The sequence below is a fragment of the Schistocerca serialis genome, chromosome 2, assembly GCF_023864345.2.
Source record: "Schistocerca serialis cubense isolate TAMUIC-IGC-003099 chromosome 2, iqSchSeri2.2, whole genome shotgun sequence".
NCBI lineage: Eukaryota > Metazoa > Arthropoda > Insecta > Orthoptera > Acrididae > Schistocerca > Schistocerca serialis.
Window position 1 is genome coordinate 982,242,083 of NC_064639.1, and position 21,283 is coordinate 982,263,365.

Sequence of the window (21,283 nt, forward strand, 5' to 3'; positions counted from 1 at the left end):
AAGCTAATATTGTTAACAACTAATGACAGTAAGGGATATATATATATTGAGACGCCAATGTCAAAATACCCAGACTTGTTAACAGGGGTCAACAAGAGGTTTATAAGCTTACACCACTTATTGCCCAAGCTGCCCATTTCTGAGCCAAAAATATCCTTTTAGAATGGGAAGAGTTTCCCCAAAATATAATACCATATGACATAAGCGAATAAAAATAAGCAAAATAGACTAATTTTCGTGTCAAATGATCTCCCACTTCAGATACCGTTCAAATAGTAAAAAAGGCAGCATTAAATCTTTGAACGAGATCCTGAACGTGGGCTTTCCACAACAGCTTACTATCTATCTGTATACCTGGAAATTTGAACTGTTCAGTTTCACTAATCATATACCCATTCTGTGAAATTAAAACATCAGGTTTTGTTGAACTGTGTGTTAGAAACTGTAAAAACTGAGTCTTACTGCGATTTTGTGTTAGTTTATTTTCTACAAGCCAAGAACTTATGTCATAAACTGCACTGTTTGAAACTGAGCCAGTGTTGCATACAACATCCTACAACCAAGCTAGTGTTGTCAGCAAATAGAAATATTTTAGAGTTATCCGTAATACTAGAGGGCACATCATTTATATAAATAAGGAACAGGAGTGGCCCCAACACTGATCCCTGGGGCACCCTCCACTTGACTGTACCCCACTTAGACCCCACATCACAGCCATTCTCAACATTATGAATAATGACCTTTTGCTGTTTGTTGTTAAAGTAAGAGGTGAACCAATTGTGAGCTGCTCTTCATATTCCTTAATGGCCCAAATTCAGGAGCAATATTTTGTGATCGACACAATCAAATGCCTTAGTTAAATCAAAAAATATGCCTAGAGTTTGAAACCTTTTGTTTAAGCCATACAGTACCTCACAGAGAAAAGAGATATACCATTTTCAGTTGTTAAATGACTTCTAAAGCCGAACTGTACATTTGATAGCAAATCGTATGATATAAAATGATCAATTATCCATAAGTTTAGCAAACACTGATGGCATAGAAATAGGTCTAAAATTGTCTACATTATCCCTTTCCTCCTTTTTATAAAGCAGCTTTACATTTACATACATGTGAAGAAGAATGACTGCTTGAACTCCTCTGTGTTTACTGTAATTAATCTAACCTTGTTTTCAAGGTCTGTACAGGAGAAAAACAAGCGAAGTGTAGCACATTTCTACACACCACACTCAATACCGGTTCTTAAAACTTCGTAAGTGGAGTCATTGACATTTATCTTCAAGTTGATGCCAGTTCAAGTTTTTCTAGATTTCTGTGATGCTCCCACATTTACCAATCAAATCTACAACTATTTGTGCTAGTTTTCCTCATACACCTTCAATATACTCTGTTACTCCTGTCTGGGATAGGTCTCACATACTTGAGCAATATTCTACATAAGTTTTCATGAGTGTTTTGGAGACAATCTCATTTGCAGTCTAACTGCATTTTTCCAGTATGCTACTAATGAACCGAAGTCCCCTACCTGCTTTATTTATGACTGAGCCTTAGTGATCATTATATATCATATCTGCATAAATTTGTACACCCAAGTATGATGCAAAGTTTTTATAAAAGGAATTTGATGTACCTTCACTCATGATGAGGGCGATTTCAGAGATCGTGTGCCCGTACAGTTCACAGGCCCGCTTAGAGAGGCCACCTGGGTTGGCCTCCTGGCATGCTCCAGTGAGCCACCAAAGAAACAATACTATTTAAGTGATTGCAAATGAGCGTTCGGCCTGTTCTCTAAGCTGTATTCCTGTTGTTCGTTCTATGTGTTCAGTACTACACACAGCCTGTATTTCACCATATCTTATGTATTGCTCTATAAAGTACTATGTTCCATAAATAGTGTTTGTTCTTGCTACAGCAAACTTGGTGACAAGTGAAGGTTCATCATAATTAAAGAAAAACATTTTTGGTGCAAATTGTTTTATTGTTCCTAAAAATATCTGACTTAAAATGTACGCATTTTTTCATGTGTTTCAACCGATTCTGGGAATATTTTTTTCTCTATTCTGATGCTATAGTTCAATTCTTTTATCTTGGCGGCTCGCGCATGCCCGCCCAGACGCGGGAGATTGCTGCGTTGCCAGTTGCACACGACGCACGCGCCAATAGAAGCAGCGCCATAGTATAGAATAGTTCGCAAGCTTACGTTTAGGGGGGAGCGCGCAGTTCATGAAGTAAAGCCACCACGGCCGCATTAACCCTTTCGCTGCTACAAAGACGTGCTCCCTGCATTCCGCGCTGTGCGCGATTTTGTCACTGCACTGCTCGCCTGTGCAGACGCATCGTGTTCCGACTGCTTTGACACTCTTATCAATCGATTCCACAAAAACTATTTGGCCCAAAAATTAGATTTTTACACATCTTCTTGACTGATACCTTCCCCCATAAATGACTTAATTTTGTTTCGATGTTCAACGCAGTTATTATGCAGCATTAAATATAGTAAACCATTGCATGAAATTTTGAAGAGTTTGCAGAGGTAAAAGTCCATAGAGTATACTTTCCGTATGGTCGATTTTAGTTGCCACAATGTTGAGAATGAAATGTGGACAAGATACCTAAATTTCATATAAAATTTAGTGTATATTTATAAGTATACTGTATAAATATACTGTATATTTATAAGTATGTAAGTTGAATATATAAATGAGGTATTTTATCAGATCACTTATTTAGTAGAGGGAAAAAGTTTTAATCTATTTGCGAAGTTTATTCGTAATGCGCTGTAAGCGTAACAGAATTAAATATTTTTGTTCTTAAAAGAAAAATGGGCAAATCCCTTACAGTGAATGCTATTAAAATCTACTCACTGTTCATGTAGTAGAGATCATTTGGCCAATAGTTCTCTTGATCTATCCTTGTTGGCACCCAGCTGTCAACACTATCAAGCTGACTTCCAGGAGAATTTATATAGTAAATATAATCTTTCTGTAAACAAATAAACATAAAATTTTTAGGTTCAGTGTAAAAATAAATGTCCATTAAAATGAACTGCAAATTCATCCAAGTATACTGAGATTTAACCAACATTATAAATCATCAGAAGTAAAAAAAATTATAAGAATAAAAATCAGACCATCACTGTTGTTACACATCTTTAAATTTGGTGCATGTGGGAATACTTGACATTTAAAGAATAATCTTGGTTTAATTATGAGCACTCTGGTTTACAGAAATATATGAAAACTGGAACTACTGTAGATAAATTGCATAAACAGTTTTAAAGGGAAATTTATGCACAATCAAATAGCTTATTAATTTATATCTATCCTAGATAGAATAATTTAACGGTGGCCATTTCAAAAGGTAGATATACATGGTGTATCAAAAAGGATGGCACAAATGTGCATGGCTGAAAGTACAAGAAAGTAGAAGCACAAATGTCCCAGTAAACATGGGTCCACAAACGAGCTACTTGCAAGAGAACACGACCGTATGGCTCCACGCCACCACTAACGTCATTGTAAACACTGTCATAGTTAGTACACATTAATTTGAAATTCAGACTTTACTATTGCGTTGTACATCGCAGTTAGTTCACATTTCACGTATAGGGTACCTGTTAAGGGAGGTGTTCAAAGTGTTTTCCTTGCATCCTTCTGGATGCAATACTGTGCTCGTCTCTGCAATGAATTTTGAATCCTTTCGAAAACCCCTGGATCATTCTGGAATTCTTGACAAGCAAGTACAACTCTCTGTTCCAGTTCTTCAACCATGTTAATGGGTGTGCTGTACACTTTGCTTTTGAGATGACCCAAGACAAAAATCCAAAGGATTTGGAACAGGTGATCTTGGAGACCAACGTACAGGTCCGCCTTGACCTACCCATCTTTGGCCATATCTGCATGTTAGATGCCATCTTACACCAGCAGCAAAATGTGCCAGAGCTCCATCATGCATGACCACATACTCTGACATTGCTGAAGGGGAACATCCTCAAGCAATTTTGTAAGCTAAGGTACCTCCATCCATTAAGTTGTGGTGGAAGAATGTGTGGACCAATGAGTTGATCGCCTAATACTCCTAACCACACATTCAGTGAGAAATGTTGCTGATGTGGTGACTTATGAACAGGATGTGGGTTTATTTCACACCACAAATGTGAATTATTATAGTTAAACACACCATCGCGTGTGAATCCTGCTTCATCTGTAAATAAAATGTTACACGCGACATGAGGGTTGACTACAGCCTGCTGTTGCAGCCACTGTCAAAACATCGTTCTAGGAACAAAGTCTGCATCATTGAGACATTGAACTCGTTGGACGTGGTAAGTTGTGATGTAAAATTCTCCATTCACAACTGTTGCTTGGTACAGGCACTTGTGTGGCAATTCTTCTCATCGAGGTTCCTGGAGAGCACTGTACTGTTTCCAACACCATATCCTGAACCTCAGGCCAAATGCGAATAGACCTACCTCCTGCTCTGCCATGTGCAAAACCCCTTTGTTCTCTCAGGCACCGATGGACCCCATGTAAATGTACAACTTTCTGGGTGTCTTCGATGAGGATATGTTTCTTGGTATAAGCATGCAGACTCCCGTGCATTGTCATTAGCCCTACCATACATGAAATGCATATCCGCATACCCTTCGTTACTGTACGGTTCCACTGTAACTACAACACAACACACGTAGCACTCCTCAAATGCGACTGATACCCTTTGAGACTGTGTACTGTATCTGTCCTGTGCAGTCTGTGTGTATGGTGTGATTCCAACTCCACCTCTCAGCAATGTTCCGTTGTGTAAACAGCGAACATAGGATGGCCTCAAATTATCTCATTTTGTTCGCTTTTGTTCGTTGTATCTGCTCGGGGCGGACGTCGTAAGACATCCTATTAAGTTCGTTGATCTATTAACTCAGTTTTTTTATTACGTAACCCTCTGACCGAACACGCTGAGCTACCGTGCGGCTTCCTCTGATAAGGAAGTTCTTATAGATGAACTAAATGCGTTGATCAAGTTGTTCACTAAACACAAAAATCACAAATTCTGTATTGCAGGAGACTTTAACATAGACATATGTGAAAGCAAAACAAATGTAAATCACAAGATTAACTGTCTAAAAGCACTAAACTGTTACTATGTAAATGAAAAGCCTACTAGATTACATGCATGCCTTGAAAATGTTATTAGGAATGTAAATAGAGATCAACTAATGTACTGCAAGATTACGCTAAAGTTATTTGATCGTGACTGGATATGCCTCAGAACAGGCATTGTGAACCCTGAGGGTACTAAACAAGTTAGTCACATACAGAATGTTAAATGAGGGCAATATGGAGCCATTGAAACATGAACTGAAGGTGGTAGATTGGCCAAATATACTGCCACATAAGATAACACTGATGATTGTTTCTCTTTGTTTTTATCTATAATTAAAAATGCAATAGCTGGGCATTATCCACTAATAACAAAAAATACGTATCCCTAGCAATAGACAAATACACCAGCACTCTAGTAACTAATACACTTCAAAGCTCTAGGAAATGAGGATATTGCTACATATGAACAAAAATAAGGGTGGTAAAAGTGAGTATGCCATACAACAGTATATGACTATCAAGAAATTTGTCGAGATATGAAATAAAGCCAGTTAAATGCAAAATCGATTATGGCTGTTATCACAGGCACAAAAAGCAGTTGTCAAGCAGCTTGGAACTTGACAAAAAGTGAGCTCAATATAGGCAAAGGACAAACCTCAAACCCAACAGATGCAATACTCTTAATGAATACTTTATAATCAGCGCCAGTTCACATTCTTCATTCACTACAAATAAGTCTAATAACTGTACTTTTCCTGTGTCTCTGCGTAACCTGTAACTAACATGGTGCGGTCTATTTGACCGCGCGCTTTCGTCAATTGCGATGTAGCCAGTTCCCGACACATTATTGCGGCCATCGGCTCGTTAGCTTCGAGTTTAGTTGCGAGTGGATCGGCAACGCCATGTGGTGTTCTTCCAGAGCTTCTGTAATCTGAGTGAAGTCCTTTTGAAAATCGTCGCGGTCATTTTCACCGCCCCACGTTGTTTGTGTAATTTTTTCTACAAGTACTTTCCTTATATATTCTCGATATTTAACATTTCACAGCTTTTGAAATATGGCGAAACCTAGTAATTCTACAGGTAAAGGATCTGATGCAAGTAGCAGACACTGTGTGAACACTTCAGACCGAAACTTTGAGGAAACTGTGAGCAGATGGTTGGAGGAATCAGACGATAGTGACTGTGGCGATAACCCTGAAGAAACTGTTCCCATTGTGAGTAAGCATGACACCTTGTCAGAACAAAGTGCAACAGAAAATTACTGTAGTGAAAGTAGTGATCCATGTGATGAGCAAGGGAGAAACAATTACTTCTATGGCAAGAATCAGTACAAATGGGCCAAAGCACCTCCGATCCGAACTGTTAGAACTCCTGCCATAACGTCATCATGAAATTTCCATCCACTACGTTGACTACAGGAGATCCAAAAGAACCATTTTCATTATGGCATCTCTATTTTGATGAAGTTCTCGATCACATCCTACTATGGACAAATGCTAAAATAGATTGCATCAGGCAGAAGTACTGTGACAAAAGCAAAGCTGTACTTCAGAACCTGGATTTGGATGAACTTTTGACTATTTTATGACTTCTGATATATTATTCTGTCTTTAAATCCAACCACTATGGGATAACAATGGCGATGTTACTGATGACAGTGCCACTACAGCAGAGTAACTAAACACGTTTTTACGAAATTCTTTTCCTCAATGAAACTCCGTCTCTAAATCTGACAAAGAGCCCGAATAGATCCTGGCAATATGTAAAGTTCACCAACAGCATGATGCAATCAATGCCTTCACTGCGAGATAACAATGGCGATGTTACTGACGACAGTGCCACTAAAGCAGAGTAACTAAACACGATTTTACGAAATTCCTTTCCACAACGAAACTCCGTCTCTAAATCTGGCAAAGAACCTGAAGAGATTCTGGTAGTATGTGAAGTTCACCAGCAGCAAGGCGCAGTCAATACCTTCACTGCGAGATAACAATGACGATGTTACTGATGACAGTGCCACTACAGCAGAGTAACTAAACACGGTTTTACGAAATTCCTTCAACAAAGAAAATGAAGCAAATATTCCAGAATTCGAAACATGAACAACTGGTAACATGCGTAACTGAGAATTAGATATCCTCGCTGTAGGGGAAGCAGCTTAAGTCACTTAAAAAAGGCAGCCCTTCGGTTCAGGTTGTATATCAATCAGGTTCCTTTCATAGCATGCTCATGCAATGGCTGCATATTTAGCAACCATATACAACCACTCGCTCGTCGGAAGATCCGTTTCTAAGGACATCTACATCTACATCTAGACGGATACTCTGCAAATCACATTTAAGTGCCTGGCAGAGGGGTCATCGAACCACCTTCACAATTCTCTACTATTCCAATCTCGTATAGCACGCGGAAAGAACAAACAACTATATCTTTCCGTACGAGATCTGATTTCCCTTATTTTATCTTTGTGATCGTTCCTCCGTATGTTAAGTCGGTGTCAACAAAATATTTTCGCATTCGGAGGAGAAAGTTAGTAATTGGAATTTCATGACAAGATTCCGTAGCAATTAAAAACGCTTCTTTTAGTGATGTCCAGCCCAAATCTTGTATCAGTTCTGTGACACTCTTTCCCATATTTCGCGATAGTACAAAACGTGCTGCCCTTCTTTTAACTTTTTCGATGTACTCCGTCAGTCCTATCTGGTAAGCATCCCACACAGCGCAGCAGTATTCTAAAAGAGGACGGACAAGCATAGTGTAGGCAATCTCGTTAGTAGATCTGTTGTTACATTTTCTAAGTGTCCTGCCACTAAAACACAGTTTTTGGTTAGCCTTCCCCACAACCTTTCCTGTGTGTTCCTTCCAATTGAAGTTGCTCGTAATTGTAATGCCTAGGTATTTAGTTGAATTTACGGCTTTTAGATTAGACTGATTTATCGTGTAACCGAAGTCAAACGAATTCCTTTTAGCACTCATGTGGATGACCTCACACTTTTCGTTATTTATGGTCAACTGCCAATTTTCGCACCATTCAGATATCGTTTCTAAATCGTTTTACAATTTGTTTTGATCTTCTGATGACTTTACTAGATAATAAACGACAGCGTCATCTGCAAACAACCTACGACGGCTGCTCAGATTCTCCCCCAAATCGTTTACATAGATAAGGAACAGCTAAGGGCCTATAATACTACCTTGGGGAACGCCAGAAATCACTTCTGTTTTACTCGATGACTTTCCGTCAGTTACTACGAACTGTGACCTCTCTGACAGGAAATCACAAATCCAGTCGCATAACTGAGACGATATTCCATAAGCACGCAATTTCACTACAAGCCGCTTGTGTGGTACAGTGTTGAAAGCCTTCTGGAAATCCAGAAATACGGAATCGATCTGAAATCCCTTGTCAATAGCACTCAACACTTCATGTGAAGAAAGAGAGAGTTGTGTTTCACAGGAACGATGTTTTCTACGCCCATATTGACTGTGTGTCAATAGACCATTTTCTTCGAGGTAATTCATAATGTTTGAACACAATATATGCTCCAAAACCATGCTGCGTATCGTCGTTAACGATATGGGGCTGTAATTTAGTGTATTACTCCTACTACCTTTCTTGAATATTGGTGTGACCTGTGCAACTTTCCAGTCTTTGGGTACGAATCTTTCGTCGAGCGAACGGTTGTATATGATTTTTAAGTATGGAGTTAATGCATCACCATTCTCCGAAAGGAACCTAATTGGTATACAGTCTGGACCAAAAGACTTGCTTTTATTAAGTGATTTAAGTTGCTTCACTACTCCGAGGATATTTACTTCTACGTTACTCATGTTGGCAGCTGTTCTCGATTCGAATTCTGGAATATTTACTTCGTCTTCTTTTGTGAAGGCATTTCGGAAGGCTGTGCTTAGTAACTCTACTTTGGCAGCACTGTCTTCGACTATATCTCCATTGCTATCGCGCAGAGAAGGCATTGATTGTTTCTTGCCGCTAACATACTTCACATACGACCAGAATCTCTTTGGATTTTCTGCCAGGTCTCGAGACAAAGTTTCGTTGTGGAAACTGTTATAAGCATCCCGTATTGAAGTCCATTCTAAATTTCGAGCTTCTGTAAAAGATCGCCAGTCTGGGGGATTTTGCGTCTGTTTAAATTTGGCATGTTTGTTTCGTTGTTTCTGCAACAGTGTTCTACCCCGTTTTGTGTACCAAGGAGGATCAGCTCCGTCACTTGTTAATTTATTTGGTATAAATCTCTCAATTGCTGCCGATACTATTTCTTTGAGTTCAAGCCACATTTGGTCTACACTTATATTATTAATTTGGAATGAGAGGAGATTGTCTCTCTGGAAGGCGTCAAGTGAATTTTTTCTGATGCTTTGAATAGGTATATTTTTCGCTCATTTTTGGAGGATTTGGGGATTACAATATTCAGTCTTGCTACGACAACCCTGTGTTCACTAATCCCTGTAACGGTTTTGATGCTCGTTATTAACTCAGCATTATTTGTTGCTAAGAGGTCAAGTGTGTTTTCACAACCGTGAGCGTGGGCTCATGAACTAACTGCTCGAAATAATTATCAGAGAATGCGTTTAGCACAATTTCGGATGATATTTAATGCGTACCTCCGGAATTAATTTATTTTCGCCAACATATCGAGGGTAAATTAAAGTCACCACCAACTATTATCGTATGAGTTGCGTACGTGTTTGAAATCAAACTCAACTTTTCTTTGAACCTTTCAGCAACTATATCATCTGAATTGGAAGTTCGGTAAAAGGATCCAATTATTATTTTATTCCGGTTGCCAACAATGACCTCTGCCCACACCAACTCACAGGAAGTATCTACTTCAAGATAAACTACTTCTGAGAGCAACAAACACGCCACCACCAACCGGGTTAAGCCTATCCTTTCATAACACCGTTAGGTTCTTCGCAAAAATTTCGGCTGAGCTTATATCCGGCTTTTAGCCAGCTTTCAGTGCTTATAATGATTTGAGCATCAGTGTTTTCAATTAGCACTTGGAGCTCTGCTCCTGTATCTACGTTCTTCCTGTGTTCAGTCAGCACCCTTTGTGACTGAAGCCCTTCTTGTGTCTTCCCGAGACCCTATAACCTAAAAAACCGCCCAGTCCACGCCGGACAGCCCCTGCTACCCGTGTAGCCGCCTCCTGCGAGTGGTGGACACCTGACCTATTCAGCGGAACCCGAAACCCAACCACCCTTTGGCGCAGGTCGAGTAATCTGCACCCTACACGGTCGCAGAACCGTCTGAGCCTCTGATTCAGACCGTCCACTCGGCTCTGTAGCAGAGGTCCGCAATCGGTCCTGTCGACTATGCTGCAAATGGTCAGCTCTTCTTTCAACTTGCAAACAAGACTGGCAGCCTTTACCACTTCTGTTAGCCGCTCGAAACCAGAGAGAATCTCTTCTGATCCAAAGTGACACACATCATTGGTACCGACGTGAGCAACCACCTTCAGTTGGCTGCACCCTGTGCTCTTCATGGCATCTGGGAGGATCCTTTCCACATCTGGAATGATTCAACCCGGTATGCAAACGGAGTGCACATTGGTTTTCTTTCCCTTGTTGTCAGCCAAGTCCCTAAGGGGTCCCACAATGCGCCTAACGTTGGAGATCCCAACAAGACTGGAAAGTTGCTCAAGTCACACCAGTACCCAAAAAAGAAAAGGGAAACTGCTTGAAAACCACATTGAGGCTGATCATAGAACCAACCCGGAACTACATTGGGTCCAATCGAGGCAGCACTCACGTCCAAAATACGACGTCCTTGACACGTTACTGCATAGCCATCTCAACGTGTTAGCAACAATGTTACTGGAAAAGGGCCTTAACATGGGCTGGCATTTAACTATTTACTCATCAAACAGGGCTTTTTCCTTGCTATATGAACTGAAGAAATGAAAGTAGTGACTGGTAGGTTTACTGCCTTGGTTACTGTCTATTATGTTCGCCAAATAATGGTGAAATAATGAAGTTCAAGGTGTTTAAATTAGTGTGATAAAATACAAAGAAGGTCTGGAAAGTTTGGTGAATGATCTCAGAAGATAGGAGAAAAAAGAATTACAAACAGAATTCCTGTAAGGAACTTCGAAGAAATCAGCTAATCACCATTAACTACAACACATTTCTGGCATTGGCTGTGAAGTTGTTGGAATCTGCCAAGAAGCATTTCTTCTGAAATCGCTCAAAGCACCATGCTCACGCATTGTTTGATATCCGTTTCATAACAGATAAGACCTCACACCATTATAGATGAGACCTGGTGCTACCAATACGATCCACAGATCAACTGACAGCCAATAACATTCAGCAGCATGGTGTTCATCGTTTTCCCCGTCTCCCTCGGGTGGAAATGTATGATACGTTGTATGAACAATGTGCCATTGACTATCGCTTGGTCTCTGAATTATATTGGTAACACCAGATCTCACCTCCTGTAATTATGCGCATATCCATTAATGTGTGGCCATTGCCGGCCGGGTGGCCGAGCGGTTCTAGGCGCTACAGTCTGGAACCGTGCGACCACTACGGTCACAGGTTTGAATCCTGCCTGGGGCATGGATGCGTGTGATGTCCTTAGGTTAGTCAGGTTTAAATAATTCTAAGTTCTAGGGGACTGATGACCTCAGAAGTTAAGTCCCATAGTGCTCAGAGCCATTTGAACCATTTTTGTGTGACCATTGTACCTCGATCGATTCCAGAAGAAGTGCTTGCTGTCAGTTGCAAACAGTCTGACAACCGATGTCAGAAGTGTGCTGTAGCTAGAGGTGGCTACTTTGAAGGCCAGTAATGGCTTCTATTTCTTTCTGAGACCATTTCAGCGAACTTTTCAGACACATATTGTATTTTTATACATTACGTGCACTTCTTACACAGATTTAAAATAAAACATTAAAATATGAGTACATACGAGGTGTGTGAGAAAAGTAATGAGACTGATGACACTACGAGCGATTTGGTACCGCTGTGTTGTTCGACTTGAGCAGACTGATGTATTAATCCTTCCAGATGCTGAGTCCGAGTTTCAGTTCTGTACGGCCATGACGTGATTCTTGAGAGCGCCATCAGTGTAGTTATGCAGTTGTGCGTTACGAAGCACACAACGGAATTTAGGGCAGCGTCATGCAATCAAAATATGTGTTAAACTTGGGCAATCCGCGAGTGTGACCTTTGAATTGTTGAAACTGGCCCACGGGGAACGTTCCTGATCAAGAGTACAGGTTTTCTGGTGGCACAAATTATTTTTGGAAGGCCGATGACACGTTGAAGATGAACCTCGGTGACGGATTCACTTCAAAAACCGACGTAAACGTTCTACGTGTGCGTACTCTTGTGAGATCAGACCAACGTTTAATAACAATTAGGATGGCGTGTGACCCGTTAAACACTTTCACCGTGAGAAAGGTTTATGTCAGAGTGGATGCTGCATCATGACAAGGCCCCATTTCACACGGCCACTTCCACACGGAATTTTTGACCTCAAAAGGCATTCCTGTTGTTCTAACCCCGCCCCCTCCCAATTCACCTGATCTGAGTACTTGTGACGTTTTTTCCTTCTCTGAAATTGAAAAATATCTTAAAACAAAGTCATTTCGGGACTTGGAGAACATTCAGGAGAATGTGACAGACATGTTAAAGGCCCTAACATTTGAAGCCTTTCAGCGATGCTACCAAGACTGGGAACAACTACACCACCAGTGTATAGCTACTGTAGGGAACAACTTTGAAGGGCACAATATTGTAAGCTTTTGATCTTGTCAACCATGAATTACTTTTGGAGAAACTACTACGTTATGGGATAAGGGGAAATTGCAATGACTCATTTAGGTCATATCCTCAGACAGAGTACAGAAAGTAGTGATTACATCAAAAATTGGTGAAAATGCCCAATCAGAGGAGCAAGTTGTAAGACAAGGTATTCCCCAAGGCTCTACACTTGGTCCCCTTTTATTTCCAATATTCATCAATGATCTGCCCCAAAGCATTCAGGAAGGTCTACCGGTAATGTTTGCTGACAACACCAATATACTGTTTTCAAATCACTGTCCTCATCAACTCAACTCCACAATTGCTGATACACATTGTAGTCTGGTAAACTGGTTGAACAAAAACAAACTTCTCCTAAATGAAGATAAAATAGTGTATATAAATTTCCACTCGACACAAATGGTATCATCTGTGATAGATGATCCGGATTGAGAATGTGCCCATACAGCGAGAAAGAGCCATTCGAATGTGCCTACTTTGCATTAGTACACTCAATAATTACATACTGCATTCCTTTTTGGGGCTTCTCCCATAAGAATGTATTTATTATGCAGAAGCGAATAATTAAGACAATGAAACAAGTACCCCTGTCTTCCGCCACTAAACATCTCTTTAAGGAGCTCAGTATTTTGCCAGTCCTTTGTATCTATATTCATGAAATAATGTGTTTTATTCATGAAAATCTCCATATATTTACAAAAAATAGAGATGTTCACTATCATAATACTCGTCATTCCAATGACATATTTATAGCTGATCAACGGCGACATAAAGGGTACAGTAGTGTAAGGCACAGGGGAGTACTTCTGTACAAGAAGCTACCTGAAAATGTCAGGTCTTGCCAGAAAGGATTCAGATCCAAAATAAAGTCAATCCTACAGAAGCACTGCTTCTATTCAGTGGAAGAATTTATGAATAGTAATCTAAAACAATTTTTGTAATGTATTTTACTGCCTGTGTTAAAATATTACTTTCAACTGAGTTATTTGACTCTATTCACAGATATAACAGTTCCTTGTTATGGCTCATCTGCACTTATGATAACATAATGTAAATAGCGTTACTCTGTAATCATTATCTGATGACTATATGTAACATACCAAAAAAGTTATGATTCGCTATGTACAGCATGTAATTTATATAAATGTATATCTTAAGAATGTCTATACTTATGCATGTAACTTGATACCCGCAAAATAAATATATTTATGTATCAAAGCATGTTAAATGTAACTTATCCTACATCTATGTGCAATAACACAAGATTTCTGGATGAATAAATAAATGAAAAAAATGAAATTGTTTGAAAAAATAAAAAATTTGGTAGATAAAAAAAATCAGTCTCATTATTTTTCTCATACACACCTTGTATAGCTAATTATGAGTCCCATAAATCATCAGTGTCGTGTTCTCTTATAAACGAGAGAGTTTTCCTGCTCTTGTGCTGTAGATGATGGATTTTAGGGTAAAATTCCCGAGGCTCCATTGGTGGGCAGTCTTCGTTCGATAATTAGTGAAGTTTCCCGCATTGATGCAGAAGAAGAGGGGTTATTGGCTACAATTCTTGTCATTGTGTCTATCTATCTATCTGTCTATATCCGTATCCCGCACCAGCTAGTACCGGGTCTGGGTGCTGACGAGTCCTCTCCATTTGGTTTGGTCCTCCTACCGCTTTTCTCCCTCCACTTGCTGCCAGGTCACACCTCTTCTTTCCACAGATATTCTCACTCCTGTTTTCTACCGTGTTCTTGGGCGCCCTCTAGGTCTTTTTCCATCCATCTTCAGCTCTTCCATAATTTTGGGGAGTCTCTGCCCACACACCTCTTAACATGCCCTGACCATCTTAATCTCTTTTTTTTTTCAATTTCTTCTCTCATACTTTCTTGTTTAAAGTCCTTTCTTATATCTAAGTTCCTCACTCCACCCGTTCTTGTTTTTCCCTTAACTGCTCCGAGAAATTTCATTTCCCCTGCTTGCAGTCTGCCCCAGTCCATTTTTGTCATTGTCCATGCTTTGCCTCTATAGGTGATAATCGGGCAATAATAACTCTTATACACTCCTGGAAATTGAAATAAGAACACCGTGAATTCATTGTCCCAGGAAGGGGAAACTTTATTGACACATTCCTGGGGTCAGATACATCACATGATCACACTGACAGAACCACAGGCACATAGACACAGGCAACAGAGCATGCACAATGTCGGCACTAGTACAGTGTATATCCACCTTTCGCAGCAATGCAGGCTGCTATTCTCCCATGGAGACGATCGTAGAGATGCTGGATGTAGTCCTGTGGAACGGCTTGCCATGCCATTTCCACCTCACGCCTCAGTTGGACCAGCGTTCGTGCTGGACGTGCAGACCGCGTGAGACGACGCTTCATCCAGTCCCAAACATGCTCAATGGGGGACAGATCCGGAGATCTTGCTGTCCAGGGTAGTTGACTTACACCTTCTAGAGCACGTTGGGTGGCACGGGATACATGCGGACGTGCATTGTCCTGTTGGAACAGCAAGTTCCCTTGCCGGTCTAGGAATGGTAGAACGATGGGTTCGATGACGGTTTGGATGTACCGTGCACTATTCAGTGTCCCCTCGACGATCACCAGTGGTGTACGGCCAGTGTAGGAGATCGCTCCCCACACCATGATGCCGGGTGTTGGCCCTGTGTGCCTCGGTCGTATGCAGTCCTGATTGTGGCGCTCACCTGCACGGCGCCAAACACGCATACGACCATCATTGGCACCAAGGCAGAAGCGACTCTCATCGCTGAAGACGACACGTCTCCATTCGTCCCTCCATTCACACCTGTCGCGACACCACTGGAGGCGAGCTGCACGATGTTGGGGCGTGAGCGGAAGACGGCCTAACGGTGTGCGGGACCGTAGCCCAGCTTTATGGAGACGGTTGCGAATGGTCCTCGCCGATACCCCAGGAGCAACAGTGTCCCTAATTTGCTGGGAAGTGGCGGCGCGGTCCCCTACGGCACTGCGTAGGATCCTACGGTCTTGGCGTGCATCCGTGCGTCGCTGCGGTCCGGTCCCAGGTCGACGGGCACGTGCACCTTCCGCCGACCACTGGCGACAACATCGATGTACTGTGAAGACCTCACGCCCCACGTGTTGAGCAATTCGGCGGTACGTCCACCCGGCCTCCCGCATGCCCATTATACGCCCTCGCTCAAAGTCCGTCAACTGCACATACGGTTCACGTCCACGCTGTCGCGGCATGCTAGCAGTGTTAAAGACTGCGATGGAGCTCCGTATGCCACGGCAAACTGGCTGACACTGACGGCGGCGGTGCACAAATGCTGCGCAGCTAGCGCCATTCGACGGCCAACACCGCGGTTCCTGGTGTGTCCGCTGTGCCGTGCGTGTGATCATTGCTTGTACAGCCCTCTCGCAGTGTCCGGAGCAAGTTTGGTGGGTCTGACACACCGGTGTCAATGTGTTCTTTTTTCCATTTCCAGGAGTGTACATAAGGAGTTTTGCTTTTTCTGAAACTTCCTTATTCCAAATCAGGTGCTTTATTGTTTGGTAGAAATTGCCTCCCTTCTGTAACCTCCTATTAATTTCGTTTGTTATTCTTCCATCACTAGATATTTCACTCCCTAAATAAGTGAAACTGTCTACCACTTTGAGGGGTTCTCCATTCAAGTAATATTTCCGTTGATCCCTTTGTTTCTTACACATACCATTACTTCACTCTTATCTTTATTTATTTTTAATCCATACCTTTTCATTATTTTCTTCCACGCATCAAGTTGTAACTGTACATCTACCTCTTTATCGCCCCATATTACAATGTCATCTGCAAAAATCATCTTTTTGTCTTTTTCTTTTACTATATCTTTAACTGCCCTATTCATTCCCTCCGTCACAACATTAAAAAGCACAGGAGATAGAGAACTTCCTTGTTTAAGTCCTTGTCTTATTTCGAAGTATTCAGAGTTCCCAAATGATATTCTAATTCTACAATTGTGTCCTTTGTACATTGTCTTTATTACATTAATGTATGCGTCTTCTACATCGATTTTCTTCATTTCTTCCCAGAGTCTTTCCCTGTCATTGTGTAGAAAGGGATTTTTCCTGCGCTTATGCTAGAGAAGGAATACTTGGTTCAAATGGCTCTGAGCACTATGGGACTTAACTTCTGAGGTCATCAGTCCCCTAGAACTTAGAACTACTTAAACCTAACTAACCTAAGGACATCACACACATCCATGCCCGAGGCAGGATTCGAACCTGCGACCGTAGCGGTCGCGCAGTTCCAGACTGTAGCGCCTAGAACCGGAAGGAATACTAGCTAAATGCTGTCTGCTGCTGTTGGTGGAGCTCCGTCTGTCAGCAAACGCTTTCCGTGGAGTCGCACGAAGTACTGTGCTCACGCGTTGTTGGATAGGTGCATCATTACAGGACATGAGCGCTGATGCTACCAATACGATCTGGAGACCAAGCGACCGTCAATGGCATGCTGTTAATTTTTTTCCTCCGTCTCCCTCGGGCAGAAATTCGTGATGGGTCAAGCCCTCACTGTCCAAAAGATGATCAACCTCGCCTGAATCTTGGATTTTGTCAGGCTTTTTTTTTTTTTTTTTTTTTTTGACAGGCGGGGAAGACGATGAACATCAAGCCACTGACTGTCGCTTGGTCTCCGGATCGTACTGGTAACACCAGGTTTCATCTCCTTTAATCATACGGATATCCAACAACGCATGACCATGGTGCTTCGAGAAATTCCACTAGCAGCGTTTGCTAACAGTTTCCAACAGCGTTACTACCGATATCAGAAGTGTTTTCTGGTTAACGGTGATTACTCGGAAGAGCAGTAAAGATATTTTGTTTCTAGCTCTTGTTTCCTTTATTATTCGCCGATCTTTCCAGACGCTCCTTGTAGTATGCTGGAGAATGCCAGTGCAGAAGTGACAGTCACAACCCTTTATCTTTAGTAAAATGGGTCATTAGCGTCTATTTAATGTGTACACAGGGTGGTCCATTGATAGTGACCGGGCCAAATATCTCAAGAAACAGGCATCAAACGAAAATACTACAAAGAACGAAACTCGCCTAGTGTGAAGGGGGAAACCAGATAGCGCCATGGTTGGCCCGCTAGATGGCGCTGCCATAGGTCAAACGGATATCAACTGCGTTTTTTAAAAATAGGAACCCCCCAGTTTTTAATACATATTCGCGTAGTGCGTAAATAAATATGAATGTTTTAGTTGGACCACTTTTTTGGCTTTGTGATAGATGGCGCTGTAATAATCACAAACGTGTAAGTACGTGGTATCGCGTAACATTCCGCCAGTGCGGACGGTATTTGCTTCTTGATACATTACCCGTGTTAACATGGACCGTTTACCAATTGCGGAAAAGGTCGATATCGTGTTGATGTATGGCTATTGTGATCAAAATGCTATGTTTGCTGGTCGGTATCGTGGACGACATCATCCAAGTATCCGGACCGTTCGCCGGATAGTTACGTTATTTAAGGAAACAGGAAGTGTTCAGCCACATGTGAAACGTCAACCACGACCTGCAACAAATGATGATGTCCAAGTAGGTGTTTCAGCTGCTGTCGCGGCTAATCCGCACATCAGTAGCAGACAAATTGCGCGAGAATCGGGAATCTCAAAAACGTCGGTGTTGAGAATGCTACATCAACATCGATTGCACCTGTACCATATTTCCAAGCACCAGGAATTGCATGGCGACGACTTTGAACGTCGTGTACAGTTCTGCCACTGGGCCCAAGAGAAATTACGGGACGATGACAGATTTTTTGCACGCGTTCTATTTAGCGACGAAGCGTCATTCACCAACAGCGGTAACGTAAACCGGCATAATATGCACTACTGGGCAACGGAAAATACACCTTGGCTGCGACAAGTGGAACATCAGCGACCTTGGCGGGTTAATGTATGGTGCGGCATTATGGGAGAAAGGATAATTGGTCCCCATTTTATCGATGGCAATCTAAATGGTGCAATGTATGCTGATTTCCTACGTAATGTTCCACCGATGTTACTACAAGATGTTTCACTGCATGACAGAATGGCGATGTACTTCCAACATGATGGATTTACGGCACATAGCTCGCGTGCGGTTGAAGTGTTATTGAATAGAATATTTCATGACAGGTGAATTGGTCGTCGAAGCACCATACCATAGCCCGCACGTTCACCGGGTCTGACGTCCCCGGATTTCTTTCTGTGGGAAAAGTTGAAGGGTATTTGCTATTGTGATCCACCGACAACGCCTGACAACATGCGTCAATGCATGTGCGAACATTACGGAAGGCGAACTACTCGCTGTTGAGAGGAATGTCGTTACACGTATTGCCACATGCATTGAGGTTCACGGACATCATTTTGAGCATTTATTGCATTAATGTGGTATTCCCAGGTAATAACGCTGTAACAGCATGCGTTCTCAGAAATGATAAGTTCACAAAGGTACATGTATCACAATGGAACAACCGAAATAAAATGTTCAAACGTACCTACGTTCTGTATTTTAATTTAAAAAATCTACCTGTTACCAACTGTTCGTCTAAAATTGTGAACCATATGTTTGTGACTATTACAGCGCCAAACGCAGTTGATATCCGTTTGACCTATGGCAGCGCCTTCAAGCTAGACGAGTTTCGGACTTTGTAGTTTTGTCGTTTGACGCTTATTTCGTGAGATATTTGGCCCGGTCACGATCAATGTACCACCCTGTAGTGTAAGATAGAACTTATATACCAAGAGTTATGTCATAAATCTTGCCTGCAGCAGCGTAGCAGGGTTGAAGATGGAGATATAGAGCGTGTACTGGTCTGCGACAGTCTCAGTAGACTGCTCAGTGGCGAAGACCTCTAGGAACGCGGCGTGTCCCAAGTAGAAACTGCCCAGCTCCTTCGGCAAAATGTCGAATGCGGCAGAGCTGGCCACTGCCGCGGCGAGGACAACCAATGTCACGCTCGTCATGTTGGAGTCTTGCACCAGCTTCCTCGACCTCCAGCCTTTATGCAGGCCGAGACACAATACGTATTTGCAGACCCGCGAAAAAGGATGTTACGCATTTACTTGCATCTGTCTACCACGCAGGCGTAATTAAGCCACATTTGTGCACGCAGCTGTGTTTGTGTCCATAGAGAATGTACATAATTTTTGTAAACGCAGGTAGGTGCTGGATGCCTAGAAAGTATACTAGCAGCCACAAATACAGACAACTGCAAATAAATTAATTTGCCAAACGAAGCTCCTTAAAATGCAGGCTGGCCACATCACATGTGATGCTTGACAATCAAGTATTTTGCTTCGCCGGCTAAACAGATAATGGTTCAAATGGCTCTGAGCACTATGCGACTTAACTTCTGAGGTCATCAGTCGCCTAGAACTTAGAACTAATTAAACCTAACTAACCTAAGGACATCACACACATCCATGCCCGAGGCAGGATTCGAACCTGCGACCGTAGCGGTCACGCGGTTCCAGACTGAAGCGCCTTTAACCGCACGGCCACATCGGCCGGCGCTAAACAGATAAGTAGCCTATATTTTAATAACTGGTAGATGTCTAACATGCTGTCAAAGGCACACGTATGATTGATTCTTCGGCAGCAGTTCGCGAAGGAGCAAGTTATAGTTGCCATGTCCCGAGGGGAACACGCTCTTTCTCAAACATTTCAGTCAATTCGCTCGAATAAGCACTATGCAGAGCACAAATCTGGTACTGGAACCAGTGAGTTTGGAAACAGTTGTGTTATGTTTCAATCTGAGGTATATTTCTTTGATGCGACAAGTTCGTAAAGCCGAGCGAACAGTGTTCCTTGTGCATTAACTAACAACATCGATGATTTGTAACATGATGAAAATTTTTCCAAGTTTGAATTTTGTTGAAAGCGTTAAACCAACGCAGTATCATTAATGTAAATGGAATGCATAACCTAATGCTCTCTGCTTACGTGTACAGAAAATGGTGACACCTTCAGTTTTATTACGAGAAATACACTATCAGGTATTCCAACAACTCTGGTTCTTTATGAAGTACCGTAATGAATATAATAGCAAGTATAGCTAAATATAGACAAATGTAAATTAATGCAGGCCGGCCGTGATGGTCGAGCGGTTCTAGGCACTGCAGTCTTGAACCGCGCGACCGCTACGGTCGCAGGTTCGAATCCTGACTCGGGCACGGATGTGTGTGATGTCCTTAGGTTAGTCAGGTTTAAGTAGTTCTAAGTTCTAGGGGACTGGTGACCTCAGATGTTAAGTCCCATAGTGCTCAGAGCCATTTGAACCATATTTTTAAATTAATGCAGATGAATAGGAAAAATAATCTCGTAATGTTTGAATACTCCATTATTAGTGTTGCGCTTGACACAGTCACGTCGATTAAATATT

The 21,283-nt window shown here is 41.9% G+C and overlaps 1 protein-coding gene across 1 annotated transcript in view; it reads right to left on the bottom strand.

Annotated features, from left to right (window-relative positions):
* LOC126458401 (uncharacterized) overlaps positions 1-19,941 on the bottom strand; it is a 69,746-nt gene extending 49,805 nt beyond the window's left edge. Inside the window, exons 1-2 of the mRNA XM_050095414.1 lie at positions 19,665-19,941; positions 2,865-2,982 (exon numbers count right to left, since the gene is read on the bottom strand). Of these exons, the coding sequence (XP_049951371.1) occupies positions 2,865-2,982; positions 19,665-19,865 (319 nt within the window). The 5' untranslated portion in view covers positions 19,866-19,941. The remainder of the gene's footprint in view (positions 1-2,864; positions 2,983-19,664) is intronic.
* Positions 19,942-21,283: the final 1,342 nt, after the last annotated feature.